Here is a 14,996-nt window from a genome sequence, read left to right as displayed (position 1 = left end):
AATCTGAGACAAAGTTGAGGTCTTTTTGGAGAATAAATGTGTTGTCCATGGTGTTGAATAATTTTACATCATTGGTGAAAAGAACACAGTTGCTTGTGATGTGATCGCAGAGGTTGTTGATGTAGAGAATGAATAGAGTAGGACCTAGTACGCTGCCCTGAGGAACACCACTATTGACAGTGGCAGGGGTGGAAATGGTGCTTCCAATTTTGACAACTTGTTGTCTGTTTGACAGGAATACAGCTGTGGAGGAATCCTGAGATGCCATAGGATTTGTGTTTTAGGAGTAGTTTGACCACTGAGTCGAAGGCTTTGCAAAAGTCAATATAAATTGCATCAATGGATTTTCCTTGATCTAGGTGGGTAGTCCATATGTTTTTGCAGTGAAGTAGTTGTAGGTTGCAGGATAATTTCTTTCTGAATGCAAATTGTTTGTTAGAGGTAGATTATTAGATTCTAAGTAAAGGGTGATTTATTGATTTATAATTGATTCCATGATTTTACATGAGATGCAGCATAGTGATATTGGTCTGTAGTTGTCAACGAGAGAAGGGTCTCCTTTTTTGAAGATGGGTATGACTACTGCTTTTGACCATAGTTTGGGGAGTGTGCTGGTCCTGAAGGATTTTTGGAAGATAATGCTTAGAAGAGAGCAGAAGAGAGCTTTTTTAGGAAGTATGCACAAAGACCGTCTGGTCCGACTGATAGGGAAGGTTTGAGGTCACGGATTGCTTTTTCAACATGATCTACAGTGAAGCCTATTTGGGTTAGGTTGTTGAGAGAGTTTGAGGTGCAATTTACAAAGATGGAAGATGAGCCATTACTGTTAACAAAGACAGAGCCAAAGAAAGAGTTGAAGAGGTTAGCTTTGGATGGATCATCGTGGTGTTCTTTGTTGTTGGGTCCTAGGGTCTACAATCATGGACAGAGGCACTGATTACATTAATTCCAAAGAACACCACAATGAAACATATGATTCAATACTACAGGCCAATCTCACTGTTAAACTTAGATTACAAAATATTTGCTACAATAATGGGTGAACGTCTGAAAACAACACTCAATGAGATTATCCATTCTGATCAAAATGGGTCTCTACCGAATAGGAATATAAAAAATAATGTAAGAACGATACTAAATATTTTGGAAAACTATGAAACCCATCCAGGGAAAGTGTTGATCGTTTGTGTAGTGATAGGATTTGAGTTACTGGCTTGTTACCGACTCTGATGTTCTCTGAGACAGAGTTAATGGCCAAAGTCACCTAACTGGGTTTTTTGGGTGTGCCTAGAGTGGGACTAGAAGTTTCCTGGTTTCTGGTCTTATGCCTTAATCACTAATTTAAACTGGCTCCCTTTTTAAAGGATATATTATCCTTACTACAAAACACTTTTTTAATTAAAAAAAAGTATATTTTGATCTTTTGAGCAGGGATCCCAGGAATTCAGCATTTTAATGTAGCATTTTCACAAAATCTGGCAAGTATACGTACGCATTATGTCCACTCTTAAAGCAAATTTCATACTAAATTCTCTGCTTTGTACAGTATCATTTTAATTTTCTTCAGAAATTATGAGGCTCGTGTTATTTTTATTCTCCCAAACAAGTAGTCACTCATATAAATGCCCAAGAGGAAAAGATTGAATACTAACCATTATATGGACTGCATATGTGAAACACAATGTCTTTCTCTATGTATTTCAGAATATCATAATCTTTCAAGTAAAACATATTTTTAGGTGACCCACTGATCTCTACTAGTTGTGTAACATTGGCACCAGCAATACCAATAGAATAGATAATGACTCCTTCTTTTCTTAGGGCACTGGCTGGTTCTTTTACATCATCGTGTGCTTCCCCATCTGTGAGGAGGATAAGAATCTTGTTGACAGAAGTCCGTGCTCTTTTTACTGGTTTGAAATAATCAGAAACAAATTGCAGAGCTTTTCCAGTATAAGCTTTCTGTTTCATTTGAGTCATGTTCTCAATAGCGTTAATAATGTAATCTTTTGATGGGTTGAGTTGGAACTCTTCTTTATTGGTGGTACTGAACTGAACTACGCCAAATTGTACTTCATCTAGACCAACACTGCACCTATCTACCAATTCTTGCATGAATTTCTTCATCTTCTCAAAATCCTGATGGCTTTTACTTCCAGAGCTGTGCACTAAGAACATGACATCAGCTTTCATTTTCTCACAGGCTACATGGGGAAAAGAATAATTATTTGGGTTAAACCACTGAATTTCTATGAATCTAGTAGAAAAGAAAAGCAAATTTCAGGAATATTGCTTCTTATTTACTCCTAAACAAAATAGGAAATCCATATCAGAAGCTTTGTTTACATGAAAATCTGCCTTTTTAATAATGCCCAATACACTCATATATGGAATGAAATGCCTTTCTTAGTAGTATGCTTGAAGTATATTTCATTATATTTTCAGTATCAGTTAAAATACTTTAGATAACTTTTCATTCTTATATTTCTACAGATAACTTGTAACATTATTTGATCATGTCAGGAATGCTTGTTTTAACATTGGTGCTATTGTATATAGATATAATCTCTTGAATGATCTTCCTGGCAAATACAATCATCCCAATGTTTGCAATGCTGCAGAAATGATTAGCATTGCTTTCTTTTAAAAATATTTACAACAGTAAATCAGTTAATCAAAGTGGAATGCAGAAGAATGCCATCTTCAGTCATCCCAAAGGGTAAGCATAAATCTTTTTAAAAAATTGAAATGTAAATGCAACGTTTATGTTATAAACATAACATAGAACAAAAAATATATTAAAGATTTTTTGTCTGGGTTTATAACCCTAAATTAATATCAACTGCCAGACTATAAATTACAATGGGACTAATTTCTCCCCAGCACATGTTTCCTTTGCAATCAGTCACTGAAAGTTCAAAATATTGAAGTCAACGAAACGTTGAGCTAAAACTGAGTATTTTATAGCAATTATAGTTTTTTTTCTAGATGATCTTCCTGTTTCAAAGTTCAACTGGGGAAAGGGAAAACAACAATGTATTTAGAGGGGAAGAAAGCCTTTAACTTCATAAATGTAGCATCTTCTAACAAGTCTGGACCCCAGAAGTTCAACAAGTGCTCAACAGAAAACATATCTATACTATCTATAACAGTGATGGCAAACCTTTTTGGCATTGAGTGCCCAAACCAGAACGCACATGCATGTATGAGTGTCAGAACACTGGATACCCAAAGGCCAGCTGGCCGGCACATGCATGTCTATTTTTGGCATGCTTTTCAGGCTGTTCTCAGGGTGTTTTGGGGGCCATTTTCAGATTATTTCTGGCCGTTTACAGGCCATTTGGGCCACAAATATGGCCTCAAAACAGCATTAAAGCAGCCTAAAATGGCCTGAAATTGTTCCCCACAAATGGTCTGAAAACAGCCTAAAATGGACTGAAAATTGCCCCCCAAAACAGCCTGAAAACAGCCCAAAAATGGCCTGAAAATGCCCCCAAAATGGCCTGGTTTGGGCCGGGTTTTTGACCATTTTCAGGCCATTTTCTGGCACTCTGGCACCTGCAAAGACCACCTGGGAATGGCACACATGCCCACAGAGAGGGCTGGTGCATACCACCGCTGTCATACATGCCATAGGTTTGCCATTACAAAGCTATAGAGTTAATGGGTAATTTACAATATATAGTAAGCCATTATGTAGGACAAACAGATAGAAGACTAGCAGAATGTGATCATGAACCCTGCAAAAACTTAGGGCTTGGAAAACATTTGTTGCAGAGAGAAACAATAAAAGAGCCTGCAAGATAAGAGCTGGGAAGATTGTTAGCAGCTAGTTAGGGCAGAAAAAAACAAAAAAAGCTACATTCAGGATATAAGATGCACCCTAATTATCAGCCTATTTTAGGGAGGAAAAAGGTGCATCTTATACACCAAAAAATATGGTAGTTTAGAAGACTCTAAATAACAGAACAGAACATATTTTATTTAAATGACTTGTGGATACTTCTTACCTTTTTCAAAACATATGTCTCGAACAATTTCATTTTTTATATTTTTCAAGGAGTCAAACTGTTCCACATAGTAAACCTTTGAGTGTGAGTCTGCAATCTCATTTAATTGTGTGATATTAGCAGGTTTCACACCAATAGCATAAATATTGATAGCTGATTTTCTTAGCATTTTAGAAGGTTCCAGCACATTATCATGTGCTTCTCCATCTGTCAGTACAATGAGATAGCAAGGGACTTTGCTGCCTCGCTGTTTTTTTGCCTTTTCAAATAACAGCTGCATAGATTGCATAGCATTTCCAGTATATGTATCTCCTCCCATTTGGATTATATTATTAATGGCTTTTTCTATATGGCTGGTTTTTGTATACTTATCAAGTTCAAATTCTGTTTTATAAGGTTTTTCAAACTGAACAACTCCAAATCGAACATGATCAGGTCCTATGGTAAATTGCTTAATCACTTCCTTTAGGAATGTCTTAATCTTAATAAAATTGGAAGGACTGATGCTTGATGATCCATCAACAAGAAAGTAAATATCAGCCTTTTCTGTTTCCATACATCCTGGATGAACAAAAATGTTTTAGATAGATCAGAGGCAGGTAAATAACTTATTCTCCCCCACAATCACTAAATGAAATCCTGCATTGAGGAAGGAATTGAGTCTCTGCAAAGTAGTTTTCCTCAGTCTCCAAATTTTGTCAATATTCCAGAAGGATAATATTTTGCCTGGCCGTCTGGCCACCCAACAAGACAGTATACAAACACACACACACACACACACACACACACACACAGAAGCTTACAAAAGACAAAGGTTTCTTTATGTACAAAATTGGATAAAAGCCACAGCAATTGCAAAATGAATGCTTGTTTATGAGTCCAAGGGTCAGGGTTAACGACTCAAGCTGGCAACAAAAGTCTTTCTGGCTTACTTCAGCCAATTACTCACTTGGCTTGAGTGTTGAGAATTCCAAAATTGTCCAAAGGAAAAACTAAACCACGAAGTGTCAATATCTCTGTCTAAAATCTGAACGATAATTTCCCACACTGCTTTACACAGCCCTTCCCCCTTTAACCCTGCAGCAGCTTCCTTGATTGCTGACAGTTGTGCCTTATAATTTCCGTCTGCATCTGCCCAGCTGTTCTTGGTGTCCCAGCATTCTATGCACCCTGACATTTAGGATGGGATCATCCATCACTCCTTCCTCATCTGACTCAGATGAGGCTGTGACTGGAGATCCTACAGGCTCTGCAAGTCTCTCTGCCTCATCTTCCACATCAACCTCTCCATCCCCTTCATTGTCTGACTCTTCATGAAGCCAGACATGTCTTCTTTGATCTGACGGACTGGGCTCCTCTGAGTTAAAATCAGTGACCAGAGGAGCTGGCCATGAGCCAACAACAACAGATAACATAATGATGTCAAAAACTAAGAAGAAGTCTATTAGGATCAGGTGGCATACATTTTTCCTCTCAAACCACTTTGTCAAACACACTGAAGATCTCTGAAGGAGCCAGGAAAGACATGAGTCAACCATAAATGGTGGAGTCACCTGAAAGAGCACCCTATTCTCTGCATTCTAACTTGGAAGTCAGAAGGAATGCCAGAAAACATTAAGTGATATCTCTGAAGGATATGGACATTTTTTGTTAAGATTTCAAGAACTTCTGACTTGGGATTTCATAATACTGGCATTATTTATTTATTCAATCATTTATTATTGCTTTTGAATCTCATTGCAATCTAAAACATTTGATGATTTAAAATTTAATAATGCACAATAAAAATTAAAAGCAAAACTAAAAATAATTTAAATGAAAATATCTTCCATTCAGATAATCAATAGCAGATAATAAAAAGATTGGAGTGCTGAGAGAGTGGCCCAAAACCACCCAGTTCAAAATAAGACTCAAGTTCTTCCACTTTCTAGCTTGGTGCTTTAAGCAAACTGACTCTCAAAATTAATTCAAATTTTAGTCACCCAACTGCAATGGACACGGATTTGTCAGAATGAGAGAAAAATGAGAGAAAAGGCAAGATTGATAGAGTTGAGTGGTTTAAAAACAAGATAAAGCAAAACAAGTATTCAAATACTTTCAGTTGATTTAATTAGGTGTCATGCATTTCATCAATGATATTACCTGATCGGAACTCTTCTGTTCTTTCAGCTTGGGCAAAAAACATATACAGGTGATCAAACAGTTTCTCCTTAAAAATTTTAGACTTATCTGCCAGGTTTGAAAAATGGTCAACTTTTATAATATTTCTATTTGGGGGATAGGATACTACTCCCCCTAACTGTGTAATATTAGCCCCTTCAATGCTTATAGCAAATACAGTCACACCCTTCTGCAAAAGGAGACTCGATGCTTCAGTTATACTATCCTCAGAGGGTCTGTGGGTGATGATGGTAGCTATTTGTTCCACACCTACTGTTTGTCTGCTTCCAGCACTTTCAGTAAAAAAAAATTCTCTGGTAAAGTTTAAGGCAGCACCTAATTTAGCTTTTCCTCCCCTGGGAGAAAAGCTCTTGATTTTAAATACAAGATCGTTTATCTTTGTTTCTGTGTTCAGTTGAGAAAGTACACGAGACTCATTGCTGTATGTCACTAGACCAATTCTGATGCAGCTTTTCTTTACATCAAGAGAGGTTGCTGTGTTTTGTAAGAAAGATACAATATATTCACTATTTGTAGGTGAAACGGCTTCATCGACCACAAACACAATATCTGCAATTAAATCATCAGAACAATCCGCAACTGCAACACAAAAAGAACACACCATATTATTAACTTTCTTTTCTTAACAGTTTCTCTTTTTTTTTTGCAGGCTTTCCAATTGACATTTGCCAATACATTAAAAAAAAATTTAAAAAAAAAAATGCTAGCACAGAACGTTTTAAACCAGAAATTCCTATGGGTTTTGTATGGATACCATTTAAACATATTAAGAGGGGGTCATATTATTCACCAAAGCAACAGAGGACAGGAGAAGAAACAATAGTTGGAAACTAACTAAAGAGAGAAGCATTCTGGAATTAAGAGAAACTTCCTAAACAGTAAGGTCAATTAACCAGTGGAACAGCTTACCTTCAGAAATGGTGGGCACTCCATCATCAGAGGTTTTAAGAAGATACTAGATAGTCACATCTGAAATAGTATGGGTTCATCTGCTTGATTAGGGGGCTGGACTAGAATACCTCCATGATACCTTCCAACCTGTTCTGTCCTGTCCTGTCCTGTTCTGTTCTGTTCTGCTGTGCTGTGCTGTTCCATTCATTAAACATTTAGACTATTAGTACTCAAATTCTTTACCTTTAGATGTGAACCATAAAAAAACCTAAGAAAATATTTCTGAGCAACTAGACTACCTTTGCACAAATGTGCTTTTAGAAAAGTGACATGATATATTTATTACAGTACTTTTCTTGCCCCGAATCTCCTGTCAAGATTAGTACTGACATGATGTAATATTCCAATGCAGGAAGAAAGATTATAATTAATATAATGATTGTAACAAGTAAAGAATGATGAGTCACCATGAATCTACAAAATGTGCTACAACCTGATTGGTGGATAAATGTATAAAAAGAAATGCACCTTTGCATAGGTGTGGCTTATGGCTTATCATGGGTGATTTGTTCTGTGGCTTCTTGTGAATTTGTGGTTGGATTATTGTCTGTATTGTACTAGTAAGATAGTTATAGTGTAAATAGATAGAATAGTTTTTGCTATGAAGAAGTAAAATATTTTCTCAAGAATTCCTGCTATATTGTATTTATTCAAGATTCCAATCTTGCTCTGTGTCTGGCTGGTTGGGCTATACAGCTTCTGCAAAATGCTACTCTAACATCTCCTACAGCAGTTATTTTATAAGAACATGTACAACATAGTCTCACATTCTTTAATTTGCCCCCTAAGAGTGAGCTACCCAAGAAAATAATAATGCGTTCCTAGGGATTGCTTCTCCTGATCAGGACTGAAGTGAAAAGTAGGATATGAGGTATGAAAAACAGCCTCTAGGGCTAGAAAAAGTGCAGGCAGGAGCCAAGGGAAGAAGTGAAATTGGATGAGTGATATGTAAATGAAAATAATGGAGAATAATCAAATTCCTGATACTATAGTCTAGCCTTAGGGAACCATCCTAAGGAAGGTTTTTGTGACTATGATGCAAGAAAAAAGTTTTTAACTGACCTGCCCTGGACCATGACTATTTACAAAGTGATCCTCCTGCAAAATGTATATGTAAGATTTATTGAAAATGATTATCACAATTAGGAAAATATAATTATTTTAAAATTCTAACTTCCCTCCTATTGGAAAGACTAAATTTAGAGGAAGAAGTTCAGTATTAGAAAAGAAAGAAAATCTTCCTCTGTAGGCCCTTCAATGTGTACCATACTACATCACCATTTTGTTCTTGAGATTTATCTAGAAATCATGGATCCTAGATATCTGAAATGGAAAGTAATTTATTTAATCTCTGGATCCCCCCTAAAGAAATGAAAGGAGGAAAAAAAGCATCCTATCCTCCCAAAAGATGTTGTATGAGCTCCAATTCCAGAATGGCATGAGATGAATAATACATTTATGCCATATACCAGTGTTTCTCACACTGGTTGGAGAATCTAGGAGTGGAAGTCAACTACTTGGCTTCTCCAAAATTGTGCTTTTCCAACAATGCAGGCCTGCAATTATCTCAAGTGATAAGTGAATTTGCATTATACCTTTTCTCAGTAAATAAAATTACTTCTTTCATTAAGAATTACAATTTGGCAAAAAAACCTATAGATTTTAATCTAATTATTACATGTGTTCTCAAATATTGCATACAATATAGCAACAATTCAACTGTCAATGAAGTAAAGTTCAAAGTAGATTTTGGAGAACCACAATTTTTCTTACACAAGCTCAGTCAGGGATCTTTTTCTTTAAATAATAATTGCTCCAGGATGCTCCAACTGATGTTCTAAAATCTCTGTCCCAAATCTTCATGGTTAATCTAATGATATTTGTGATAATGTACTGCATTATTTCTTTTACCTTTTATGGGTATGCTATGAGCATAAGTTGTACTTGGTGTGGTAACTGTGGAGATGACTAAGTTCCCATTTATTGCTACAGCTGATTCAATGACAGACAATATATTCGAGGAAAATGTTTGGAGATCTTTTAGTGTATCAGAATGGTAACTGAATGGATGTGTAGCCATTGACTGCAGCACTTGCTCAGGTGCACTCGGCATTCCTAAAGCAATTATTTTTATCCCATCTTCTCTCATTAATGTGGCAGGTCCTTCCACATCATCTTCTGATACCCCTGAAGTTGTAACTATCAAAACCTGTTGTCTGTCTCTTCTTGGTGCCTTGAAAATAGTCTTGTGGATCTTTTGTATTGCATTACCAGTCCTTAAAGGGCCATCCCGGAATGAAAGATTCTTTTTAACATGGTTCAGCATAGGTTTTTTTCCTCTGAAATCATCCAGCTGGAATTCAACATGGATATCATCACTGTATTGGACAAGTGCAAGGCGATATTTATTTGGCCCTATTGGAAGATTGTTGATCATTCTATTCACATAATTTTTTAATGAGAGGAAACCTTGTCTGCCGAGGGTATTAGAGCTGTCAATCAGAAGGACAACATCTATAGACTCAGAGGCTACAGCAAAAACAAACAAAAGTTAATGTATAAAACATTATTGTAAACATGTGTGAACATCAATCACTTGGGTTGGTAATTAGGCTATTGGTTTGAGCTCTAAGCTTGGCAACATTCAAGGATCAGCCACATCAGTGCCTTTTTGAATTGTGCTTGGCCCTTAAATACCTTTTTTGTTGTTAGTCACAAAGTCAGGTCCAACCCATCACAACCCTATGGACAATGTTCCTCTTGGCTTTCCTATCCTCTACCATTCCCCAGAGTCCATTTAAGCTCATGCTGACTGCTTCAGTAACTCTATCCAGCTACCTCATTCTCTGTCATCAGCATTAGGATCATCTCCAGTGAGTCCTTCCTTCTCATTAGGTGGCCAAAGTATTTGAGTTTCATTTTCAGGATCTTGCTTTCTAAAGAGCAGTCAGGGTTGATCTTGTCTAGGACTGACCAGTTTGATTGCCTTGCAGTCCAAGGGACTCACTGGATTCTTCTCCAATACCATAGAGGCATCTGGTGGCGATGCAACTGCACTAGGAGGTAGAAGAGCAGAGCTCTGCTCACATACCTCCCTTTTTTCATTTGAAGTACTATTTTTTCAGTGCAATCAGGCTCATAGGGCTCAGATCGTTGTAGGGGAATATCCGTAGCTCACAAGGCAAATCGCCATTGCCTTGGAGGGTGAGGAATAACCCCCGAACCTCACTTGAAAAGAACCAGCATTTTGGTGACTGGCCGAAGCAAGAGCAGCCATACAGCAGGAAGGAGAAAAGTGTTAGAAAGTAAATCGGAGAAAACAAGATCCATCAGAGAAGAAATTAAAAGTTAATGGAGATTGAGAACCCCCAGGTACTTGTAGAATTTAGTATTAGAGGCAAAAAGGAAGAGAGATTGGAGGGACCGCAATTAATACCCCGGAAGACGAAAGAATTCTAAACAGACAGCTGGAAAAATTGCTTATGTGGTATGTAACCCACTTTACTTGATTGAATTTGAAAAGAAAAGAAATAAAATCTATTACCTTGCGAACTTGTATCAGAGGAGAGAGAGACTATCAGTTTAAATACTGGAGCAAGCAGCAAGGAACGGAGATAAAAGATCCGCAGGTTACCAATTGCAGGCGCCATTGAAACTTTAGTTGTAGCAAGAGAATGACTGAGCAGAAAATGAAAGTCTTTTGACACGTGGGAAAAGTGTGAAGTATAGAAGATTGACAGAAGAAGATTTACATATACAATTTTATTTGGGCTGTTTATCTCCTCTTCTTGTCTCTCCCCATTTTCATTTGTCAAAGATTTTTTCTTTTCCCCCCTCCTTTTTATATTTTTCTTTTCCTTTCTTAGTTTTTACTTTTTCAGAAGATTATAAGAGATATAAAATAAGGACTGAAATAAGGAACTGAATAAGGATTTGAATCATATCAAAGAGGTTTTTTTTCTTAGTATACTTTTTCTATATTTTTCTTCTCTTTTTTGTGTTGAATGCTGTGCATGTACATCTATTTTCCAGATTTTTCACTTTTTATCTTTCTTTTTTTCCTTTTTGTCCCTTTTGCCATTTTAAAATACTTTATATATTTTGATGCCCCCAAGATGAGTAATCATTAAAACGTTTTCTTTTCTTCACCCCCCCCCCCCCCCGGCTTGATTTTTTACTCCTTTTTTTTGACCTTTGGATTACACTATACATGAATTCTGCCTCCTAAATTCTATTCCTATTTTTTATAATTTCCTTGCTAACTCTACTATTCTAAGAAACATATATATATATATGTGTGTGTGTGTGTGTGTGTGTGTGTGTGTGTGTGTGTGTGTATCACATGTTTTTTGCTGAAAATTTAAAATTAAGGGAGACTAGGATGGCACCATTTCGGCCTTGTTCTGGCCTCATCAGCTAGCCACACCCTTACTGGTATTTGATCCGGCAAATATATATAAATTTCTAAGAATAGTAGAGTTATCAAGGAAATGGTGCCATCCTAGTCTCCCTTAATTTTAAAATTTCAGCAAAAAATATATGATACATATATACATATATATGTTTACATATTTTTGTGTCGAATATATATGTTTTCGTAGATTTTCCTGGGTACAGATATGATGGTCTTGGTATATTTGGGTTTCTTCCCGTGTAGTATTTAGAGCTTTCTGGTGACATTTTGACGAATCTCATTGAAATGTCACCAGAAAGCTCTAAATCCTACATGGGAAGAAACCCGAATATACCAAGACCGTCATATATATGTGTGTGTGTGTGTTATATTTCAATATAAAGTTAATACAGTTAATAATTAAATAAGTAAATAATTTAGGATTATATATAAACTTTGTAATTTAGGATTAATTTGGGATTGGGATTGAATAATAGTTATTTAGAAATATAATTCATATAAACCATATATTAGCTTTTTTCTTCTCTTTTCTATCTGCAAAAAGTTTAATTATCTTCTAGAATTTATATAAGGATTAAGTAAGTAAGTTTAAGAAAATTGGTATTGATAAAATTGTTTAACACTGTTTTCTATAGACAAAATATAATTGATTAGATAATTAAGGAAAACTTATGTTATTGTGGAAAAATCTATGAAGATCTTTAAGCATGACAAGCACATCTACAACAATGAAAGTTGCAAAAAAGCAAACATCAACAACAAATTTAGATTCACCAATACATCAAAAGACTCTTGATACTATGTTAACGAAAGAAAAATCAGGGTCTACGACTAGCCACCATCGATACAAGAAATGTTAATACAATTACAGGAAACCATGACAAAAGCATTAGAGAATAACAGAGAAAAAGCTAAAAAAACAACATGAGGAATTAAAAATATAAATGGGAGAAGTTAAAGACAAAGTTAAGGGAATTGATGAAAAAATAGTAGATATTCAACAAACATTGAAGGAAAATGAACAAAAGATAACGGTAATAGAAGACAAAGTGGGAAAAGTGGAGCAGAAGGTGGAGAAGATGGAAGAAAAAAGTGAGAGGACCACAAAAAATATGGAACAAGCCATCGCACAATTAGAACAGTCTAAGATTCCAAAATATTATTGAAGAAAAAGATGAAAACCTCAATGAAAAAATGATAGAAATTTTAGCAAAAATTGTACACAAAGACCAACAAGAGATGATGTGTGAAATAGATGAACTATACCATGTACATATGAACTATGCAAGAAGGCACCATCTACCGCGAGAGGTACACTTTAAATTTTCCAGAAGAGTGATTAAAGATGAAATTTACAAGTGGTCACATAATCAATCAATAGCATACAAGGGAAAAGAGATAATAATTTTGAAACAAATACCATGAATAGTTTGCGAAATTAGGAAACAATATCAATTCTTAGTGAGAAAATTAATTCAGAGGAGTGTGATGTTTAGGTGGCTTCTACCAGAAGGAATGATGATAACATGGAAGGAAAAAAAGTCAGACTAGATACAGTAAAGGAAGCAAGACAGTTTTGTGAAGAAAATGATTTACTTTATGAAGAACAGGTCAGTAAGGAAAGTAGGGGCAGCAGAGAGGAACTGGAGATGCCAAGTCAGGAGGAGGAAGAATCACTTGAAGAAAAGGAGAGTCGAGGGGAGGGAGGCAAGAACAACAAGAACAGCAGGAGAGAAGACTAAGAGAAACAAGAAATCAGAAATACAGTGATACCTTGTCTTACAAACTTAATTGGTTCCAGGACGAGGTTCTTAAGGTGAAAAGTTTGTAAGGTGAAACAATGTTTCCCATAGGAATCAGTGGAAAAGCAATTAATGCGTGCAAGCCCAAAATTCACCCCTTTTGCCAGCCGAAGCGCCCGTTTTTGCACTGCTGGGATTCCCCTGAGGCTCCCCTCCATGGGAAACCCCACTTCCGGACTTCTGTGTTTTTGCGATGCTGCAGGGGAATCCCAGCAGGGGAATTCCAGCATCACAAAAATGAGCACTTTGCTGGCAACGGAAGTCCGGAGGTGGGGTTTCCCAGCGAGGGGAGCCTCAGGGAAATCGCAGCATCGCAAAAACACCGAAGTTCTCAAAACCCCACCTCTCTGTGTTTTTGTGATGCTGCGATTTCCCTGAGGCTCCCCTTGCTGGGAAACCCCACCTCCAGAGTTCCGTTGCAAGCGAAGCGCCTGTTTTTACGCTACTGGGATTCCCCTGCTGGGTTTCCCCTGCAGCATCACAAAAACACGGAAGTCCGGAGGTGGGGTTTCCCATGGAGGGGAGCCTCAGGAGAATCCCAGCAGTGCAAAAATGGGCGCTTTGCTGGCAACGGAAGTCTGGAGGCGGAGCATCCCAGTGGTGGCGGTGGGTTTGTAAGGTGAAAATAGTTTGTAAGAAGAGGCAAAAAAACCTTAAACCCCAGGTTTGTATCTCGAAAAGTTTGTATGACGAGGCGTTTGTAAGATGAGGTATCACTGTACTACTAACAATAAATGTCAGAAGAAATAAGAATAACATCTATTAACGTAAATGGACTTAACAACCCTAATAAAAGAAGACTAATATTTGCAAAATTAAACAAGATAAAAATTGACGTTATTGCTTTGCAGGAACTACACATTCATAAACAAAATTTGGGTCTATTAGAAAATAAGAAATTGGGGATACTGTATGCTTCCTTAGCTGATTAAAAAAAAGGAGTAGCAATATATGTGAAAAAAGCAATTACGGTAATTCAAAAGAAATATACAAAGATCAGGATGGAAGAATCTTAATAATAGAACTAGAAAATGAACAACCCCCCCTTACATTAATAGTAATTTATCCGCCCAATGAAAAACAAATTGAATTCTACAATAATTTGCATGAAAAAATTATTGAATTAGATTTGGAAAATATAATTTTACTAGGAGATTTTAATGTGGTGGCTGATAAAATGTTAGATCACAAAGGCAAGAGAAATATTTTAAAAAAGAAAAACCTTCCTAAAACTTTCTGGGAAATGATAACTGAATTTGGCTTGAAAGACTCTTGGAGGGAAAAGCATGATAAATCAAAGGCCTCAATTCTTTGGTGCTCAGCCTTCCTTATGGTCTAGCTTTCACAACCATACTGTATTTCCCCAAAAATAAGACATGTCCTGACAATAAGGCCTATTAGTCTTTTTAGCCAATGAATGGAAATAATTCCCTCCTGAAAATAAACCCCACTACTTAAGCACATTTGCAGCCAGACCCTACCATTTACACTGTTTGCTGTATCACAAAATGAGCAGCTGGCCAGTAATGCACCTTGTGGTCAATGGCAGGGAGTGGGTCGTGAGACGCAGTGCTGATCTAACATTCATTTCATGCCAAACTGCTTCTTGCAGCAAAATTAATGGCAGGCCAGTGGCAT

At 36.7% G+C, this 14,996-nt stretch overlaps 1 protein-coding gene across 1 annotated transcript in view; it reads right to left on the bottom strand.

Moving 5' to 3' along the window:
- LOC139153837 (collagen alpha-6(VI) chain-like) overlaps positions 1–14,996 on the bottom strand; it is a 270,910-nt gene that overhangs the window by 238,955 nt on the left and 16,959 nt on the right. Inside the window, 4 exon segments of the mRNA XM_070728258.1 lie at positions 1,653–2,204; positions 4,011–4,571; positions 6,153–6,770; positions 9,054–9,671. Coding sequence (XP_070584359.1) covers positions 1,653–2,204; positions 4,011–4,571; positions 6,153–6,770; positions 9,054–9,671 — 2,349 coding nt within the window.

Source organism: Erythrolamprus reginae, chromosome Z, assembly GCF_031021105.1.
Source record: "Erythrolamprus reginae isolate rEryReg1 chromosome Z, rEryReg1.hap1, whole genome shotgun sequence".
In the NCBI taxonomy this organism is placed as follows: Eukaryota; Metazoa; Chordata; class Lepidosauria; order Squamata; family Dipsadidae; genus Erythrolamprus; species Erythrolamprus reginae.
The sequence above is the reverse complement of the archived record's forward strand: the minus strand, read 5'-3'. Positions and strand labels throughout refer to the sequence as shown.